This window comes from Falco cherrug, chromosome 12 (assembly GCF_023634085.1).
Source record: "Falco cherrug isolate bFalChe1 chromosome 12, bFalChe1.pri, whole genome shotgun sequence".
Taxonomy (NCBI): Eukaryota; Metazoa; Chordata; class Aves; order Falconiformes; family Falconidae; genus Falco; species Falco cherrug.
The window spans coordinates 24,778,973-24,797,553 of record NC_073708.1 but is presented as its reverse complement, the minus strand read 5'-3'; the positions used below and the strand labels follow the sequence as shown (position 1 = coordinate 24,797,553).

Here is an 18,581-nt window from a genome sequence, read left to right as displayed (position 1 = left end):
GGCTCAGCTGCACAGAAGCGTAGTTCATACACACACACAAACAGTAGCAATACCATACACGTTACCTGTCTGCTCTGTGTCCATGGCTGTATGGGAGAAATTATACAATGACAGTGAGAGAGGGAGAAGGAAAAGATGCATACGATTTCTGAAAAAAACTTCATCTGCTGTCACTGGTATTCCATTAAGATCAGTTTTAGTGCATATGAACAGAATTAACCATACATTCCCTTATACAAATGGGAGGATTCCTGAACACGCTAACTTTGTGGCTATGACACAATCATTGAAAGGGTGTCTAGCAAGGGGTTTATGATTAATCACTACTCAGACTATGGACAATCTTGCAGTACATTGTAGCGAAACTGGCTTTACAATAAAATGAGTTTTCCAAATGTATTTCCTACTCTGTTCCAAAAATCAACTCATCACGGGGCTACAATGAAAGAATGGAAATCACAAACAATGTCCGAACAGGGTAATAAATGAAGAAATTACACCAAATATAAAAGGCAGAAAATCAGCAACAAATCACTTCTGTGAAGGCAACGGGACAAAATCAGGTAAGAACCATCTCTTAAGACCCATGCAATGCCGTTCAAAAGAGTACAGTGAAATACCCATTTGTCTGGGGTAACAGAGCACCACATTTGCAATTACTTAAAGCGATCATATAGAAGTTATTCTGATACCACTATGTGATAATCTAATAAATACCTATTGGTACTGCTAGCATAGCTATTCAGGGTGTAATGCAAGTAAAAAATAGAAACGAGTTTCTAAAACAAGCTGTGCTTAAGTGTTCTTTTCAATGACAGAAGTACAGAGAGCAACATGCATACTGTCAAATGAACCACAGTATTTGACAGGACAGACTATACTCATCTATTTCATTAAAAATTAGATTTTAAAAGTGGAAAAGTATGAAAGAGTACTCTTCAGAGTTTTATTATTAGAACATTTATTTGCTGCTTGAAATTTTAGAAAGCAGTGGTACTTAAAACATCAAATTGAAGCAAGATGTGAAAAAAATATGTTTTTACAATGGTTTCAGCTGCAACTTTCCTCCTGTGTTCCAGGTTCCAGAACTCCAGATACTGTAAAAACCGGTAAAAAATCAGCTGATTTCAACAGAACTTATTGAATATGCCCAGATCAGGCCCAGAGGCCTTTTTTAAAATAAAGGTGAATACTACGAGTCCATTTGAATTGTTTTACCAGCAAGTAAAACACTATTTTTTCCCTTTAAGGCAATAGGAAAATATATATCCAGTCTGTCGCACTTCACACACAAGTATGAAGTTTTTTTCTTATGTAAGACCTGAAGACCAAAGTCCACTTCAAACAGTATTCAAGGACACCAGGTCTTCTAGCAAATCACCTCAATGCAAAAATGCTCCAGTATTACCTGCCATTCAGATAAAGGGTGTACCTTATTCCATCAAATCCTAACCCTTTATTCTGCTTTGAAGTTTTGAGCCCCATCCCTTTTCTAAGTAGCCCTCAAGCCAAATCTGTCATTCTCAGAAAACTTACTTCCTCTCAGGATGATCATGCGTCTCCCATTCCCAGATCATTTTAACACAGATTGCATTTTTTCACCCAAGGAAGAGTCTAGCAAATCCAAAATACCTTCCCCACACTTGAATCTAGCAATCCTGCTGCTATGCCCAAACCCTGCTTGGGATCTCTCTGTTTCCCCTGTTTATTTCTCCACATTTAACTTTCTGTATCATTATCCATTTCTGCCTATCTGCTGGGACACAACATTCAATGCACCATTTGTCTGCTTCTCCCAGCTGTCTTTATTCTTTCTGTCCTATTCCTTACACTAAATTCATCACTACAGTATCAGATTTCTTTCCACCAGTTTGATATACAGCATGACCTGCATTTGTCTAGCATTCACTGCAGGACAGATGATAGCTTTACATTCAGGTCTCTCAATGCTGCTGCTCTTCTAGAGGTTCTTGTAAACCTGCAATTTCAATTATCAGCTATTTTCCTCATTAGAGCAATAATACACCCTTGACGCCAATGCCCAAGACAGCAGAGAAAACTAAAAAGCTACTACCAGTCAGCAAGCAGCGAATGAATGCACACACAGTTGTGCATGCCTAATTTTAGGTATGTTTACATCTTTGTGCAGACACAGCAAAGATCAGTACACTTTGAATACACCTCAGTTATTCAGTGAGAACATCTAGGACTACAACTAAGATACAACTATCCCAATCATAAACTGGGTTTAATGTCATTATGACTAAATTACGTGTCATATCACACATCCTACATGCCATTCTGGGAGAATGTTGCCGCCTCCCTAAGCAGTATTGACTACTTAATTTACTTCATCTTCTTCTAGGTCTGAAAAGCATTCTGGGTGCTGCTGAGATCTAAACCCAAAAGAATAAAATAAAACTGCAAACATCACAGAAAGTAAAACACAATCACAAAACCTCTAACCCATAGGCCATTTCTAAATAAAAGTATACAGACTATGTTTGCCAGTCCAAAGAGAATAGATCCTGCCTTACCTTCGGGAAGGAACAAAGGAAAAATGAGCAGGTGCATTTGGAGAGAAGTTCCTGGGACTGTCCAAAGGGCTGCTACCTGTTTGAGAAAATAAAATTAAAAAAAAAAAAAAACAAAACCAAAAAACCCAAAACAAACCCAAAAACATTTCATTCAATTTGCAACAAACTGAAAACAAATAACTGAAAATACAGAGCTTTGAGTCTCTGACCTTTTGAACATTAGTTTGATAAAGAAACATTCTTATACAGATGTATCAGTATTTTGTCTCCTTTTAAAATAACTTAAGGTGTATGCTTTCTTTGTTGCTTTCAGGTAAGTAATATATCACTTATACACAATATAGTCTTTTAATATTTTGCAATAGTTTTTTCTACATACAAACTTTTCCTAACACTTCTCAGTGAAAAAACTGAGTTAGAAATTACACTGATGACAGTTCCAGCAATAATAAATAGCGAGAAAGCATTTATTCACAATGTACATCAAGGCTGAATGCAAAATTCACTGAGGAAATAAAAGACATATCAAAGGGACTGTACAGGATAGTAAAAGGACTATACATATGTAAAATGATCTGGCTATAACATAGCAGCATTTGCCCTAACTACCACTTTTCTGAAATAATACTTCTACCATGAAAATGAAAGCTCCAGTGAATTTATACAGTGAGGAAAAAATAACAATTTTCTCTTGGCACAAGAATACTTACTCTGGGCTTTGTCATATGATGTGTAAGCATATTGGTGATAAGTGATATATTGCAATGTATTTTATTTCAAAGGAAAAAGCAACCATTTCATAGAAAGCCTTTCTGACAGCCAGAATCATTTACACACTAATTGCAGAAACCTTTGAAAGTTATGGATGAATTAGAAGCTTCATGTCAGCGAGTATGCTATCTACTGGGCATATTCTTAAGTGGTTTGCTCTTTCAGATCCTTAATACAAGCACAAAAGAGAAACTATACATAGTAAACATTAGCCAACAGCAATTTCTTTATGCACAGACAATAAAACAACATTAAAATAGCAGTAGGAAAACTAAATAGATACCAGACAGGCCATACACTGCAAGGTATGTAACGGCGGTCATCACAAATGTTTTCAAATTTAGATCCCATATAAAGTGGATTTATTTTAAAAGTCACGTTGAAAAGTCAAACATCAATGATAAGTCATCTGCAAAGGACTTCTCTGTTTTGGGCAAAGTACTAGGTTCCCACCTTGCCCCTCAAGCCAGCACTGTTTGTAAGGCTACTGTCCCATCCAGCACTGCACTGAAGCTCGTAATTAAGTTGCATTAATTTCAACCCAAGTTATTCATACGCCTTAACTGTGATACTGAGCAGAAATGGAATAGAAGCATTGTGCTCGGTTGAAGAGAACTCACACTTGAGGTATACAAATGGTTCACAAAAATCTGCAGTAGCATCTCCCCACTCCTGTGAGCAAGGTGTGTGCACACCTGGCACGCATGCCGGGGCAGGTAGGGAGGAGGAGAGAAGAACAAGCTGATACCTGCTGGGATTAGGATGGCCACAGCACAGCACAGGCCAGCAAATGCCATCTGGTCTACAAGCCCATGAGGGGAAAAACAGCAGCTGGTTGAGACTAAAGCAGCCCCAGGCTGATCTAACATGTGTCAAGGGGTGATGAGAGAACGGGAGAGGTAAGTGAATTCCAGACCACTCAACAATCTGCTTCATCAAGAGCAAACTAAATTAAAAACGAAGTGTTTATTTTCCTTTGGCTTGGTTTTCTTTTGTATTGTTAGTTAAGAAGTAACAACAAGTTCACAGTGTAACAACACAATGTAAGTCTTCACCCAGAACTGGCTACCATTTAACCCATTCCCAGTAAATCCCAAGTGGGAAGGGGAGAGAGTGATCAGAAATCAGTAACTAGATAATTTTTGGTGCTTCATTTATTAAGCTTGTACTCATTTTAATTTTTACGGTCACAGTGGAAAAACAGAGACTTTACGCCACTTTTGAATTAAGAGAGGACCGAGCGGTTTGACAGTCTAGATGGCACTGCAAGCTCACAAGAAAGATGGAAGAAGGCTATGACAGCCACAAAGTAAACAACTCAAACCACACGTGTCCTGGTAGCAGCACGTGGGTAGGGTTAGGGTCACCATTCACCTGTTAGCAGAAAGCTGAAGGAGCATTTTAGATCAGGAGGAAATGCAGCAGGACTGAGGCCTTTCCACCGTTATGTTGACCTTCTAACAAAACAAGGAATGCTGCTCATTCTAGTAGGAACCTTGGTCTTTGCCTTCTCATTTTTCAAGCTTTACTGCCGATGAACCCTACTGTGTCAAGATGATCCTTTTGAACACAAAGCCCATTGCCCAATGCTATTATAAACAATGAACTGTCATTGCCTTCTTATATCTTCATCAATCTTGTGTAAGCTTTCCAGATTATGATCAAAATAGGATTTCAAAATAACTGAGCAAATTGGGTAATGACAGGTTTTAAATCTTGAAATTAAGTATGCGGGTGTTCAAACCCTTCTGAGCCTACACAATCTGGTACGGAAATACTACTAATTTTTAAGCAACTGCTTTTTCAGATTTATATGGCATATTTCCTTCCAGACACTGGAATTTTAATTAGATCCCCTGTGAGTTGTTTCTAGTTTTAAAATGAAAAGCAATTAGTTTTTCTACTCAATTCAAGTCTGGGTGAAGCTTTTAAAACAACAACAGGGAGAAGGGGAATTACTACTTTTCCTAAAATTTCCCAGTACTGCTGCATCTGCTGTAGTTGAAGGAATTTTAATAAGAGAAGCCTTAGTGCAGTAGTCTCATTCACCAAGGCTGATCGAAACTCTACTTACTCTGTTAGCAAAGGTAAATTCCCCTGTTGCTCAAGGGTTATAGTTGGCTACTACTGAACCTGAAACAACTCTGTCTCAAGGGAGGCTGTTACACAGAATGATTGCCCATTAGGTAAATCAACACAGTTACACGAACGTTAATAATTCAGATGTGAACCTTTACATTTTCCGGATGCAGGAAGAAGGATGCAGCCAAAGCATCTGTACATCTGCTACCCTCAAAATACAAAAACAGACCTTATGGGCAACAGATAGGTGAAAGTTTCAGTTATCATCTACAAACATGACATTCATCAGATAGGTGATAAGTCCAAAAACTCACACTAGAACCATTTTGTAAAACCTGCTTCTGAGATTTGGAAAAATAAATAAATGCAAAAGACAAAGTTGTTGCGGTTTTCTACACAGTATATACCAACATTATGCTACAAAATTCGCTGCCTTCCAGCACACACAAATCTCAAAATGATCAAAAAATTTTAAGCGCCCTGTGTGCCACCTGTCATATATAGTGAATGCCATGGTGCTCTCACACCATCCAAGGATCACACACGTGAAATGCTGATGAACCGCAACTTTGATAACCAGGGCAGGATCTGGAGTGGCATGTTCTATACCCTGCTCGCTCTAAAAATAATACATAAATAGAGGCGTTAGTAATAGCCATTTTTCTGCCAGAAGGTGGAACCGAACTCTCAGTGTCAGAGCAGAACAACTGAATTCAGTACCACAGTGCTGCCTGCCAGCAGCTCCCTCCACCTGCCATTGCAGACGGGAGCAGGACAAAGGTCCCAGCAGTTACAAGTGTCTCCACTGGAAGCCAGTGAGCAACCTGGCTACCTTACAGTTGTGTCAAGTAAATTTTAAAACAGCCTGAACTTCAATCATCCAGCTGTAATTCTTTCAAACTGAATTATAGAGATGATGTTGCTTCTTTGATTGATTTTAAGCTTTTCATTTTAAAATATAATCTAATAGTAACTTAATAATCAACCTCATGATGTAACCTCTCTGTAAATTTCAGATTTTTAAAAATGGATTCAAAGAAATACAAACAAATGTAAGGAACATGTGTGTATATGTTTTTTCCCCTCTCTGATTTTAAAAGAAAAAGAATTTAGAATAAAGGGAAAATTTTGAAACCTGTATTCCTAGAACTGGGCACTTCAAGTTTGGGAGATTAAACAAGCAGAGTAACTTTCCTACAAAGTTAACAAGCTGCAGCTATCTATACTGATGTCCCAGCTCATTTTGGAAAAAATACTTCATACAATTTAAAAACTGAATTAGCACACTTCAAATCCATTGTGTTCTTGAATCAGAAGTGGTTTCACGGTAGAGTTGAAATCATTTGGATGTACTTCAACCTCAAATGTTGAGATCTTTTAAGTATTACTTTTCCTCTGAATTTTGTAGGATATAAAATTGCCTGGCATCTTATCTGGATGCTGTTTCAGACAGTAAGTCTATCAGCCTGGATTAGTGTTCATTAGGAGGTAGGTTTGCCTGATGGACAATCAACTGTGCTATGTCACACCCACTGACTTTTACATTACATACAGAAGAATAATTCCTGAAGCTAGTGCTATACAGGACTTGATTTTAGAATGGTTTCTGAACAGAACATTTTAGAAAGCCTCCCTGATTTCTCTGCATGCCTGCTGTTCCTTATGACTCATAAGAGAGGTTCAGAATGGGCATTAAGAAGAGCATGTTCCAGACAAAAGAGGCCAGGGAGAGGCACCAGCATTTCTTAGTAACTTATCAGTCTATGTGCCTGAACAAACAGACTGATAGATTCTGTTCAAATACTAAACAAATATCACAGCCTGTTCTCACATTCATATCTCATATATGGTATTTCTTAAGAAAATATTTGTGACTCTACTCTAAATTTCATGTGCTTTTGTCTCTTGAATAAATTATTTTTTCCAGGGAAGACTCCTAAATATACTACCGGTGAAGAACTCTAACTACAAGTAATTTATCTTCCTGTACTCTACTGGCTACTCTTGGAGGTCACAAAGGATGTCCTTTTAACAAATTTTAAGTCCCATATGCAACATCAGAACAAAAAATGGAAATATTTGACAATTACTGCTAAAGAAAAATGGCATACCACTGATTAATTACTCTTGTTTCTAGAAGACACTTACATACTTCTCATAAAAGATAAGCTTGTAAAGCCTGAGACAGCATCAAAACCACTGCAAGCAATTTTTCATTTTTGAAATAGACAGAGGAGAAAAGCAAATCAAAAGAAAGGAAAAGAAAATATAAATGTTTCTATTGTGAACATTTCTGTATTTGTTTTCCAAGCAATGATCATGTCAACATCTTTTTGCAATCTGCCAAGCAAGGACCCTTCCTTCACATTCTGAGGAGCACCTTTCTCTATCGCTTCAGTTAAAGGCTTGTACAGGTAATTTAGAATGTGGTAAATCCAACATACACATCAACTCTAAGAACAAAGTAAAGAGTGCAATGTAACTAAGTAGAGAATCTCTACCAAGAAAAATGCCTTGTTGGAGTCAAATTTTATAAAGCTATCACTATCACAATCACACACACAACAGAACCGAGGGAGTTTGATGTGAAATGGAATTGCCCTGTGCAAATTTTTGGCCCTGCACTTTATCTGAGATTCTGAAGCAAAAATAAAGTTGGTTTAATATATAACTTTTAAATTTTTTTTAACATTTTGATTTGAAAATTCTGGGTAATTTAAAAAAACAAACCAAGTAATTAAAGTAACTTCCTACCCTTCCATGACTGGGCTTTATAGCATTCTGAGCTAATATGACAGATTTTTATGAAAACTTACATTTATGAAAGATTTTTATGAGAGTGGCTGAGGCTGTCATGGGCATTCCTGAACAATAACTTTGCTCTTCTTTCTCCTTTCAACAGGCTGGATGTCACCCCTCAAGATGCAAATAGAAGCAGATGGCTCCTTCTAGTTGAGCCACTATCAATTTGCTGTTCTTTCTCAGCATTTCCTTAGTTTCAATCTCCAGAAAGTATTTACAGAACATACTGCCATGTAGGAGGAGGAAAGTCTGATTATAGTGAAAACAAGTTACTTGTCTTACATGCAACAGTGACATACTTCCAGAGAGGCTCCACCGTGGATGATGTGCCACGAATGTTCAAGCTGTTTCACGCTACTGACTGGTGCCCATTAGGGCCATACCTGAAGCCCAACCATCTTCTCTGGCATTTTGAAATATCAAAACCAATGTAGTCACACATCACCTACCTCCCTCAGCAATAAAAATGTCAAGGGAACATGCTGTTCAGGCAAGCTGTTGAATCTGCATGTGTGACCCTTTCTGAAAATCTGTGGTTACTGCAGGCTGAATAATCATTCTTTCTTTTTCTACAGAAAGAACATCTCCACACACTTCACCTCAATGACTAACAAGCAGTTGCCCATTTGCTCTGAAATGCGCATTTCCCAGTTGCTTCCATGGTAAAACTGGCAGTAATGTAAACAAAGAAAAGAATCCTAAACATCTCCTGTCGCTCTAAGTAGCAGATAGAGACCATAAGATAGCACACTGCACAGCTGACAGGCTGCCAGAGGCACACAGAAATACGCAGGGTGTCTCTTCTCGTGAGAACTGCAGTTAAATCCTGGCACAAACTAATCATGCTAGAGCACCCAAACCAAGATATTCACTTACACGTATTTATTTAATTTTATTTTACTTCATTCTCCATCTCAGGTTCTTTTGCAGAACGTAAGAGGACTGAATCCTCCAGAAAGAATGGAGGATAGGTATGGTAGTAAACTAGGGAGTACAGAACAGATGAGGACATAAAATATTTATTTTTAAATGAGAAGACCCTCTTACAAGTTAGAAAGGTGAAAAACTACAGTAAAAGAGCGTATTTTGATGCAGAGTATCAATATGTTCAAACTCACTATAATGAACACTGACATTTTTCCTAACGATCCCCAGGTAAAGCAGTCCTAGGCAGTTACCTGCATGTCCATGAAGAGGGGAATGTGGTCGCGGGAGAGTTGGAGATGTGCTGGATGTTACAATCAAACTCTTTCTGTTGCTCGTCCGACAGCTGAAAGAAAGAAATATAAACGATAAGGCATGGTCAGACCAACAAAAGCTGTGAAGGCAGGTCCTGCAGAACATCTTTCAGCTAAGGAGGAATCCCTCAGTATTTAGGTCAGTATTTCCTCACACTCTCAATCTTAGTGACCCTGCAAAGTAGTAAACATACAGGGCCAAAAGGTTCTTTGTCAGCAAGAAGTGTTTTAGTACATGAGAAGCAATATAAAAACTGTATCTCAAGTATCTAGGCCACTAGAGATAGCCAACAACACATTCCTGATTCACAAAATACATGCAACTCATGCTTTACGAATCACACAAAACCCAAAAAGCTACAAAATACCCCAGAGTGCTTCAGACATTCTTACCAATATCCAACCTAGCAAATAAATCTGTTACAATTATTGGCTATTACTGTAAGAAACCAGAATATATTCTGTAGGGCAGAGTTAAAATTATGAAGAAAAAAAAAAAAAAGTGTTAGCACAATTCAGCAGCTGAGCAGGATTATGAACTTAAAATCTGAGATTCAAGACTCTCTGCGAATACGTGCAGCAATAATGACAGAGAACTCTGCAACGCAAGTTTCAGACAAGCCCTCTGCCGCATCAGCTCCACTCACTGCCATGATTTTGTTCCAGCAAAGAAAGTGACACTTCTGTATGAGGCAGTTGAGACTTACTTTTTTCCCCACTGGAGTTTCAGAACTTAGCCAAATGAAGAGAACGATGTGTTCTTCCATTTGTTCCCAGCCCGTGACTGCTAGTAGCAAACATTTAGCTCTAAAGATGTTAAAAGTAATTGTAATGGGCAAGAGAAACATTTCTAAATCATGGGGACTGTGAACAAGAGCAACTAGGTATTTAAATCGCTTCCTGATCACCACTTTTCCTGCTTAAACAGAATTAACAGCCCAAGCTCCCAGCAAAGTCTCCCAACTGACCAAGTATTACAGCTAAGTACACTTCTTCATTGTACCGCTAACTTGCCTTCTAGATGGCAGAAACATTTCTGCTTACTTCAGCAGTTCTCAAAACAGGTAACTAAAATCATATTGGTCTTGATAGGGGGCGGGAGAACAGACAGGAGCGGGGAAGGCTGAGCAGAGGCTGAACAAGGACACTGCCAGCCCAGCTGCAGAGGTGTCCTGTGAAGCTCCACATTGGGGTACTGCAGGCGCGTGTGAAGCCTGTTTGCTCGCAGAGTCCAAAAGCTGACGCCTGCCTCAGTCCTTCCTGCACCGGCTGATCTTCTGGAGCTGCCCAACAATAAACACCCTCAGACTGCCAAGAACTACAATTTAATGCAAAACTATTTTGCTGTCACAGGATACAGTGCATCTGACTATTATTTGTAAGCTTTTTTATTGCTGTTCTATAGGAAACTAGAGAACTTGATATAGAAAAAAATACAACTGAACTGCCAACTATAATAAACAGTAATAAAGTTGAAGCACCATTAACTGCTATTCAGGCTCTTTAGTGTACTTACAGCATTCCTCAAAATTATCCAACTGATTCCATACGATCTCCATTTACATTCATGTATTATTCAACAACAGTCCATCCAAAAACTGATTGCCATTGTGTACATCATACAGAAAACCTAAAAGCCTGATTTTAAGATGCTTAAAATCTCAGTTTATGGATTTATTTTTTTTAATGTGTTTTCAGTTACTCTATTCCAGTAACTGTTGAAAAAACCAGAATACTTAAATCCAACATTAATACCACATGATCATTATGTTTATATTACCAGAAAATCTTTCTCACAACACGGAAGTCCTCAGCATTCTGATATAATGTATATTACTATGTAAGGAATAAAAAAATCCTGGGTATTTTAATACAAATAATAATTTAAGATCTTTCTCAATATAAAGCACTAGTACAGTGAGAACACAGAGCTTCATTCTCTATGGTCATATTCCTTTGCTAAAGAGAGTTCCTAAAATACACTTTACCACAGCAATGTCTGGAGCTGGCTATGGAAACTTGGTATATTTAAATCACAGCATGAAGGGGAACACAAACTGTCCCAGCCTTTTAACTGCTTGCCCGCGTTTGCCAAAGTGAACTGAGTTTCACAAACCCATTTTCTCCGCTGTTCTTGCAAAGATATGGAACCAAAAGAGAAAGGGTTAAGTGGCTGGAGAGCAGGCACAGCCAGACCTGTTAAAATAGGTCAGGTTTACACAACCGTACCCAGAGGAGTGAACGGCTTGGCGTGAAAGCCTAGCCCCAAGTTGGGAATAATACACTGTTCTCTTTACACCCTCAAAATTGGATAACTTTCAACTTCCCTGGATCTCTAATCTGGGAAGGGGGAACATCACTTAGGCCTGTTTAGCCATTTCTATGAACCATGTGTGTTGGCAATAAAGCAAAGCTTAAACACAGAGGCTAAAAGCAGAATATCTAATTTCTTGAATCCACGTTATATGATGAGAAAAATAGACAGACCAATACAATCACACTCTCTACTGGTTGGCAAGAGCCCTCTGGATATGCACATAAAACTTTTCATAGATCTTGGAATCCCAGAGAAACTACAGAATAAGAGTGATGGAATTCTGGCAGTCACAAAAATACAAAAAAAAAAAAAAAAAGAAAGAAAAAGTGTCACAAAAATACAAAAGGGATGGGAGGAGGTAATATAAAGATGCTAGTTGGGCGATCTCCCCCAAGAAGTCACCGTGACAGCATTTGAGCACCTCATAAAGAGCAGCTAAATATGAGAGAAGCAAAGCTGGCTTTAACCAGGCCTTTGTGCCAAATAAATTCAAACTTGTTGATTTCAGTGTTGGCAGAAACAGTTCAAATCAAGAAAAAACTATTTCCTGGAAGATGCACTTTAGCCAGACAGATGGTACCAGGCTGAATACTGAGCTACAAGGCCAATGATAATGAGGAGACCATGTTATTAACCTTTTAAATTGCATTAATTATTGTTTATTACTGTTCACAAATTCTCAAAAACAATACTAGATGTTTCCTTGCCTTTAAGATAACTCAATCCAAGTAAGAAAACAGGAGGAGGAGAAAGTAGAAAGGGAAAAGGTAACCTATACATCTCTAAGCATTTTAACTAGAAAAAAATAAAGTTCTTAACCAGTCCAGAGAGATTCCAAGCTTTATTATCTGTTTATAAGCCAAAGTTTTGCTTTTTTCATTAAATGCAAGACAAGCTGTACCCTGACCCCGCTTTCCTCTCACAGTTTGGTGTGGGCCTTGTTAACCTTTTTTTTTTTTTTTTCCAGATCCCACTTCATAATTCCAGGGAAAAAATCCCCTCCAGGTCTTCCAGTTTAGGCAAAGCACGATTTGAACAGCAGAGTTTCCGTGCCACCCAGGCTCCAGGCAACGGAGGGTTCGGGGGGCTATCAACACGAGTGCCCCTGCTGCCACCCCCTGCCCGCCTTTGCCACCAGGAACACACATACCCTCAAACCAAGCCTGGAAACCTGTGAGAGCACAACAGCAACTCGATTTAATTCCGAACACGCACAGCAAAACGGATAGTTTATATGAAATATTTGAAACAATGCCTTTGCCATCACTATGGAAATGGAGCTTTTACTATTTCTAGAGTTAACTTCACTGCCTGCAGTAAAAATAACATTTGTTACGTGGACTGAAGCGTTCCCAGCACATTCTTGAAACTGAACACTGCAGGACATCGAACGTGGGTCTGGTAACTGGACACTGGTTTTGGACCCACTGAAATGCACCCTGGAGCCAGCACCCGTGGCTGGGGTTATTTATGAGAACATGTGGTGGCGTACCTGCGAGCCGCACGCAGCCCCGGTGCTCGGCCGCGACACCCTAACAAACCTCCTCCGAGGCACCAACAGACAAGTCTCTGTCGAGCCTCTAAAACGGGCACCATGAGCACACCTTACTTTCTATGCATTTTCAGTCTAAAAAAGAAATCAGTGTTTCAGTTTCAGCACAGATCAATATTTGATCCTTTATTTTAGCAGTTTACTCTGGGGATATCTCCAACTCGCTGAGCAAAATCCATTAACGTCCATGAGGCATTCATGTAATGAAAGCAAGGGCCACAGAAAAACAATTTAAAAATAAATGACCAACCACCACTATCAAGTAATTCCATAGCGTTGCTGCTTATTAGAAATGAATAATGATAAGGAAGTTTCTCAAAATCTATCTAAACCTACAGGCCTCACAGATTTCTCACAGATGAAGCTGCTCAATGTACAAGTAAACAAGATTAGCACCGATTGCATGAGTCTTCCCTTAGACTTAGACAGCAATCAACTTGAAGTAAAAAAAATGTACAGAAAAATTACAGCTTAAATGACATTTTGGTTAGTAATCATTAATGCATTTGTTCACATTAGTAATTTTTAATTACAGAGTTTTGGTTTTGTAAACCATCTGAGGATGTCAGAGTGCTGGATCACTCCTGCATTAACCAATAACTCCTTTCAAAATAACATTTCAGAAGTCCAACATCAGACTTGTTCCAGATTTGACATGTAATTCAGTGACCCTAAATCCCTACAAAATGGGTTCCAAAATTCAGGGTGATCATACCTACAAAAGCTATCTGTGGTTACATATTTTCCTAAAATGTACTGTCACCTAACCAAACTTCACTAGATTCTCCTCTGATGTTACAGGAGTTTGGTTTCAGTTGATTTGCTTTACAAAGACCTCTTTATAAGAAACAGGCATTTTGGAAATGAAAATAAGTATTTAAAATTTTTATTCACAATGGCAGAAAATTTACAAAATCCAAAATCTGCATGTCAATGAATGCACCAGCTGCACAGAAATGTTAACTAGATGTGGAAGTTACTGTCTTAATTATAGTAATTCAAAGATGGAAGCAATTTTGTAAGCTTTAGCACTACCAACAACAGGGATAATTAGTTCTCTAAAATAGATAAGAATAAGTAAGCATCTGGTTCAACTGATAGGTTTTTTTTATGTTCAAGAATAGTTTAAAAGTTATTCATCCTAGAATAACCGGGGAAAAAAAGTGTTGTTATTCATGGTGTAGGTCTGGTGGTCTGCACATTCCTACAACAAACACTACTTCTTTCCTCTTAAGGAAATGCAGTTAAGCTCACTTGAGACCCAAAGGATGGAAGTGCAATCCAACAAGCAACTTAATGATCGCAGATAGATTCTCCATCACAACAGACACAGAACTATCCTCTTCCCAGTGTCACCCAAGAAAGCAGCACGTATTTCCTGTCATTAAGTCCCATGAGCAGAGAAACATCCTTAAACGGGACGCTTTGCTCCAAGTTGTATGGCTTGCTGTAGGTGACAGGCTGCTGCAGACTCACTCTAAAGGCATTTGCTCCATGCAGGACGAAAAGCTTCATCCTCCTCCCTCCTTTTTTTAAATGCCTATTTCTTATTAATCCGGGTATGTGCAATGCATGAGTTGCTTCAGAGGAAGAAGATTTGTAGAGTCATCCATGGATGACATCTTGGAAAATGAAGAAGACTTCATTTTGCCACAAAAACAGAGGAAAGTCCTGCCTCTGTCGAAGTCCTTCCCTTTCAGTATTAAAAATGTGAAGGGAGTGCTCCCATGCCTCATGCTGGTGCCAGCAAATTAGAGTCACTGTGTGGATGACTGTAGAAAGATGTGAATTCTGCGAGACAAGGAGCATGAAGACAAGAGATGCAGTCAACTTGTGAAGTGTGGGCTGCAGTTCTGTACAGATATCCAAAGAGAGCATGGGGTGGGGTAAAAAACACATGAAGAATGTCTTTTTTCACCACAACACACATTTCAGCATGCTAACAAACACATTAACTGAAGTGAGCATGGAGATGAGCAATGTAAGGCTTCCAAAGCACGTGGTAAGTTGGGTGTACACTGATTCTTTTGTTTTAAGGAAAATTAACATCTTAGTGCTTAGGAATTAACTTATGGCATGAAAGACCATTTTCCTTTCATCTAAAACAAGCTATATATTAGATAAACCCTCCTACTTCATTTGTCAAGAAGCAGCAGCACCTCAAGCTAAGAAATCACAAATGAAAAGGCTAAAATTGCCAGTTAACATCAAATTTATGCCTAATTTGCCTAATGTTTGAGGCTGGTGCACACCTGCTTACACCACACTGTATAGTCCAGACCTTCTGCATTATTAACAACATACGAACAACTTTGCAAAGCCAAACAAAATGAAATGTCACAATAAATTACAATGACTGGTACAGCCATTCTCATCTAAATCAAGCCACTTTATTCTGAAATATTCCTCCCTGCCAAACACACTCAAAATCTATCTTTTTTCTTGTACGAAAAGAAAAAAAAAAAAGAAAAAAGAAAAAAGAAAAAAAAATCTGATTATGGAAGAGACACCCCAGAATAAATACAGACAATACTTAATGGGGGAAAACATACACCAACCTTCTCAAGCATCACTATCTCCTACTTCAGTTGTGTTATGCATTATACTGCCATGAAGTTACATCACAAAGTGTGAAGGAATGATTTAATGAAAACTAAGCATAACTGCATACTTTCTCATTTCCTCCAACTCTATTATTAAATGCTTCACGTAGCGTAACTGCTTTTTAAATAACTCTCTACTCAGCAATTCTCACGGAAGAGCGTTTATCACATTTTTTTCTCAAAAAAACCCAAGCAAACAAATTCACAAATAAAATGACAAAGTGATCTTGTATTGTTTCAAATCTTTTAACCGTGTAGCTTACAATGATACGCAGGTGTGTAATATAATAAACTCATTCTAAACACTCTCCCCAAAGATGTTTCCAGAAAACTAAGCGTACGAGTTGAAAATGGAAGGAAACAGTTTTCCAGGATTCAAAAGTGAGGAGGTTTAATATAAACCTTGTGTAAGATTTATATATAATATAAATCTTTCATATTAGAAAAGTCATGCAGTTGCTTTGTACCACCCAACATGAACAGTTGTGTTCATTTTGTTTCAGAGCATTTTCTTCGTTGAAGTATCAAAAGATGTTACAAATTAGCTCTTTATCAGCTAATTGCAGTTTCAAATCTCAATATGAGGATAAATTACATATCTAATTTTAAAAGCTATTCTAACAATACATTATTTTAGAAATAGTCTCCAAATCAGACTGTGTCCATGGAGCTGCCTTTTCTGCACAGAGCACTGATTTTCACACTGCCATACAGTAGAATAATAACTATGGTGGGAGCATTAGGGATGTCAATGGGACTAAAATGTCTGCAGTCTAATTATAGGCCAGATTTTGAAAATACATATTCTAAAGGTTAAACCAACAAAATCCATATACATGGGCGATAAAAATCTACACTTTTCCTGTGTCAAATACTCAAATAAAAAAGTAATCTCTTCCCTAAAAAACAACATCCAGGGTTTATTTTCTAGTGATGATTCACAGCCAAAGCTTTTCAATAGATTATATAGAAGCTCATGAAAGACAATGTGCCAACAACCTTTGTAACTACATATGTTTTCACAACTCAATGGAGTCAAAAAGCTATTCTTCTAGTTCATACAAATTGTCAGGTCTGCCCGGTCTTAAATCATTGTCGGATAGGGCAAACACCAGTGCAGCCACTACTCTAAGGAAACCCTAGTACAGCTAAAGCATGGGAAATTAGAAGAAAAAAAAGTATAGCTCTTTCTCTCTGAATGCTGCCCTCCCTCCACAAAAAGGAATGTAGACATACTTGTGGTTCAGCAGACCCCAAGCTGAATACACTTAGTTCATCGGTAGAAAGCAAATCTCTCCATCCACCAGCCAGCAGCATCGCTGGTTTGCACTGAGGACTGCCCGCTGCTGGAGTTGGCTGTTTCCAGCCTGTACTTTGGAAGAGGCGGAGAGGCCCTGTGCTCTCCCTAGCTACACTGGAAAGGTTTTGCCCTGTTAGTGAGACTCATCTTTCCAACTGTGGACATTAATAATAACAAACCTACTGAAGAGTTTCATGTTTTGTGCCTGCTTGGCAGAATTTTATGCTTACAGCGTGTTTTCATACCAGCTGGAACTACAGTCCTACTTTGGTTTTTAGGTAAACTCTCAGGCTAAGAGTGTTGGGCCATGTTTCCATCCCTGCTACTTAGCAGATGAGCCTTACTTACTGCACCCTCAGCTCCCCAAGGGGCAAAATGGACATCAGCTTCCCTAAGAACCATCCAGCATATGTAAGTTGCGAGCAATTTCCAACCCATAAGAGTACAGAACAGCCTGAAAAGAACAGGGCACCGCATCTGGACAAACACGCTAGAGGAGCAGACATCAGGGAGAATATGTTGTTAGACAATAAATCCACCGCCCAAGTCCTCAACCACAACCAATTCCTCACCATTTCAGGTCGCTTTGGGTAAAATCACCATCCCTCAATTTTTCAGTTCTACATGACTTTTCACAGAAAGGCTTCCTAGGTATTTTGGATTTATCTCAGAAGCTAGGAACCAAAGAAGAAGGGATGAAAATGTGTGACCTTTAAAAAAAAAAAATCCACCCAAGTAAGTTACAATATGTATTATCATGCTTTGCACCACAGGTAGGTATATCAGCTCATTCATCCCTCCTACCTTTTTGAAACATGCATCGCTCCAACCATCATCTGCTATGAGAACCATGTTCTTCTATCATATTGGGACTGCAGGTCTCCTTCTTTGAATTTTGCAGAATTTAAATATAAGAAAAACTATTTATTGAATAGGTAAACAATTCACGAGTCCATCCCCTATAGCAAAGCTATATGATGTAGATGCAGAAAATCAAAGTCTCAGTCTCAATCTGCCTACCTTACAACGGTACTTCAGATTTATACTTCTGCTTCTAAAATAAAATGTGAGAGTGTACTTTGTATTTTCTTTTTATTTTATGTATATGTACTTTTTATTACAAGACCTTCCCCTTCCTAAAGCAATGTTTCCCAACTCTTCGCAGCTTCCTACAAAACATACCAACCAATCAACCCAAAATCAGCATCAACTTCACAACATTTCTTAATAAAACAGGTTACTTCTAAAGACAGTCCAATGAGGAAAGGTTCATTTTTTCTAGAGGAACAAAACCACCTTCCTGTGAAAGTATCAAAACATGTGTGTATGCACACACAGACAAGCATTCAGTCTCCAAAGGCTTTCAGACAGAAGCACTG

The 18,581-nt window shown here is 38.5% G+C and overlaps 1 protein-coding gene across 14 annotated transcripts in view; it reads right to left on the bottom strand.

The window, feature by feature from the left end:
* MAST2 (microtubule associated serine/threonine kinase 2) overlaps window positions 1-18,581 on the bottom strand; it is a 194,347-nt gene that overhangs the window by 60,099 nt on the left and 115,667 nt on the right. For 12 of the 14 annotated variants that reach the window (XM_055724648.1, XM_055724655.1, XM_055724651.1 and 9 more), the window contains 3 exons: window positions 9,371-9,462; window positions 2,538-2,613; window positions 66-86 (listed from right to left, as the gene is read on the bottom strand). In XM_055724648.1, coding sequence (XP_055580623.1) covers window positions 66-86; window positions 2,538-2,613; window positions 9,371-9,462 — 189 coding nt within the window. The remainder of the gene's footprint in view (window positions 1-65; window positions 87-2,537; window positions 2,614-9,370; window positions 9,463-18,581) is intronic. The other 2 variants (XM_055724649.1, XM_055724656.1) reach the window with 1 other exon arrangement.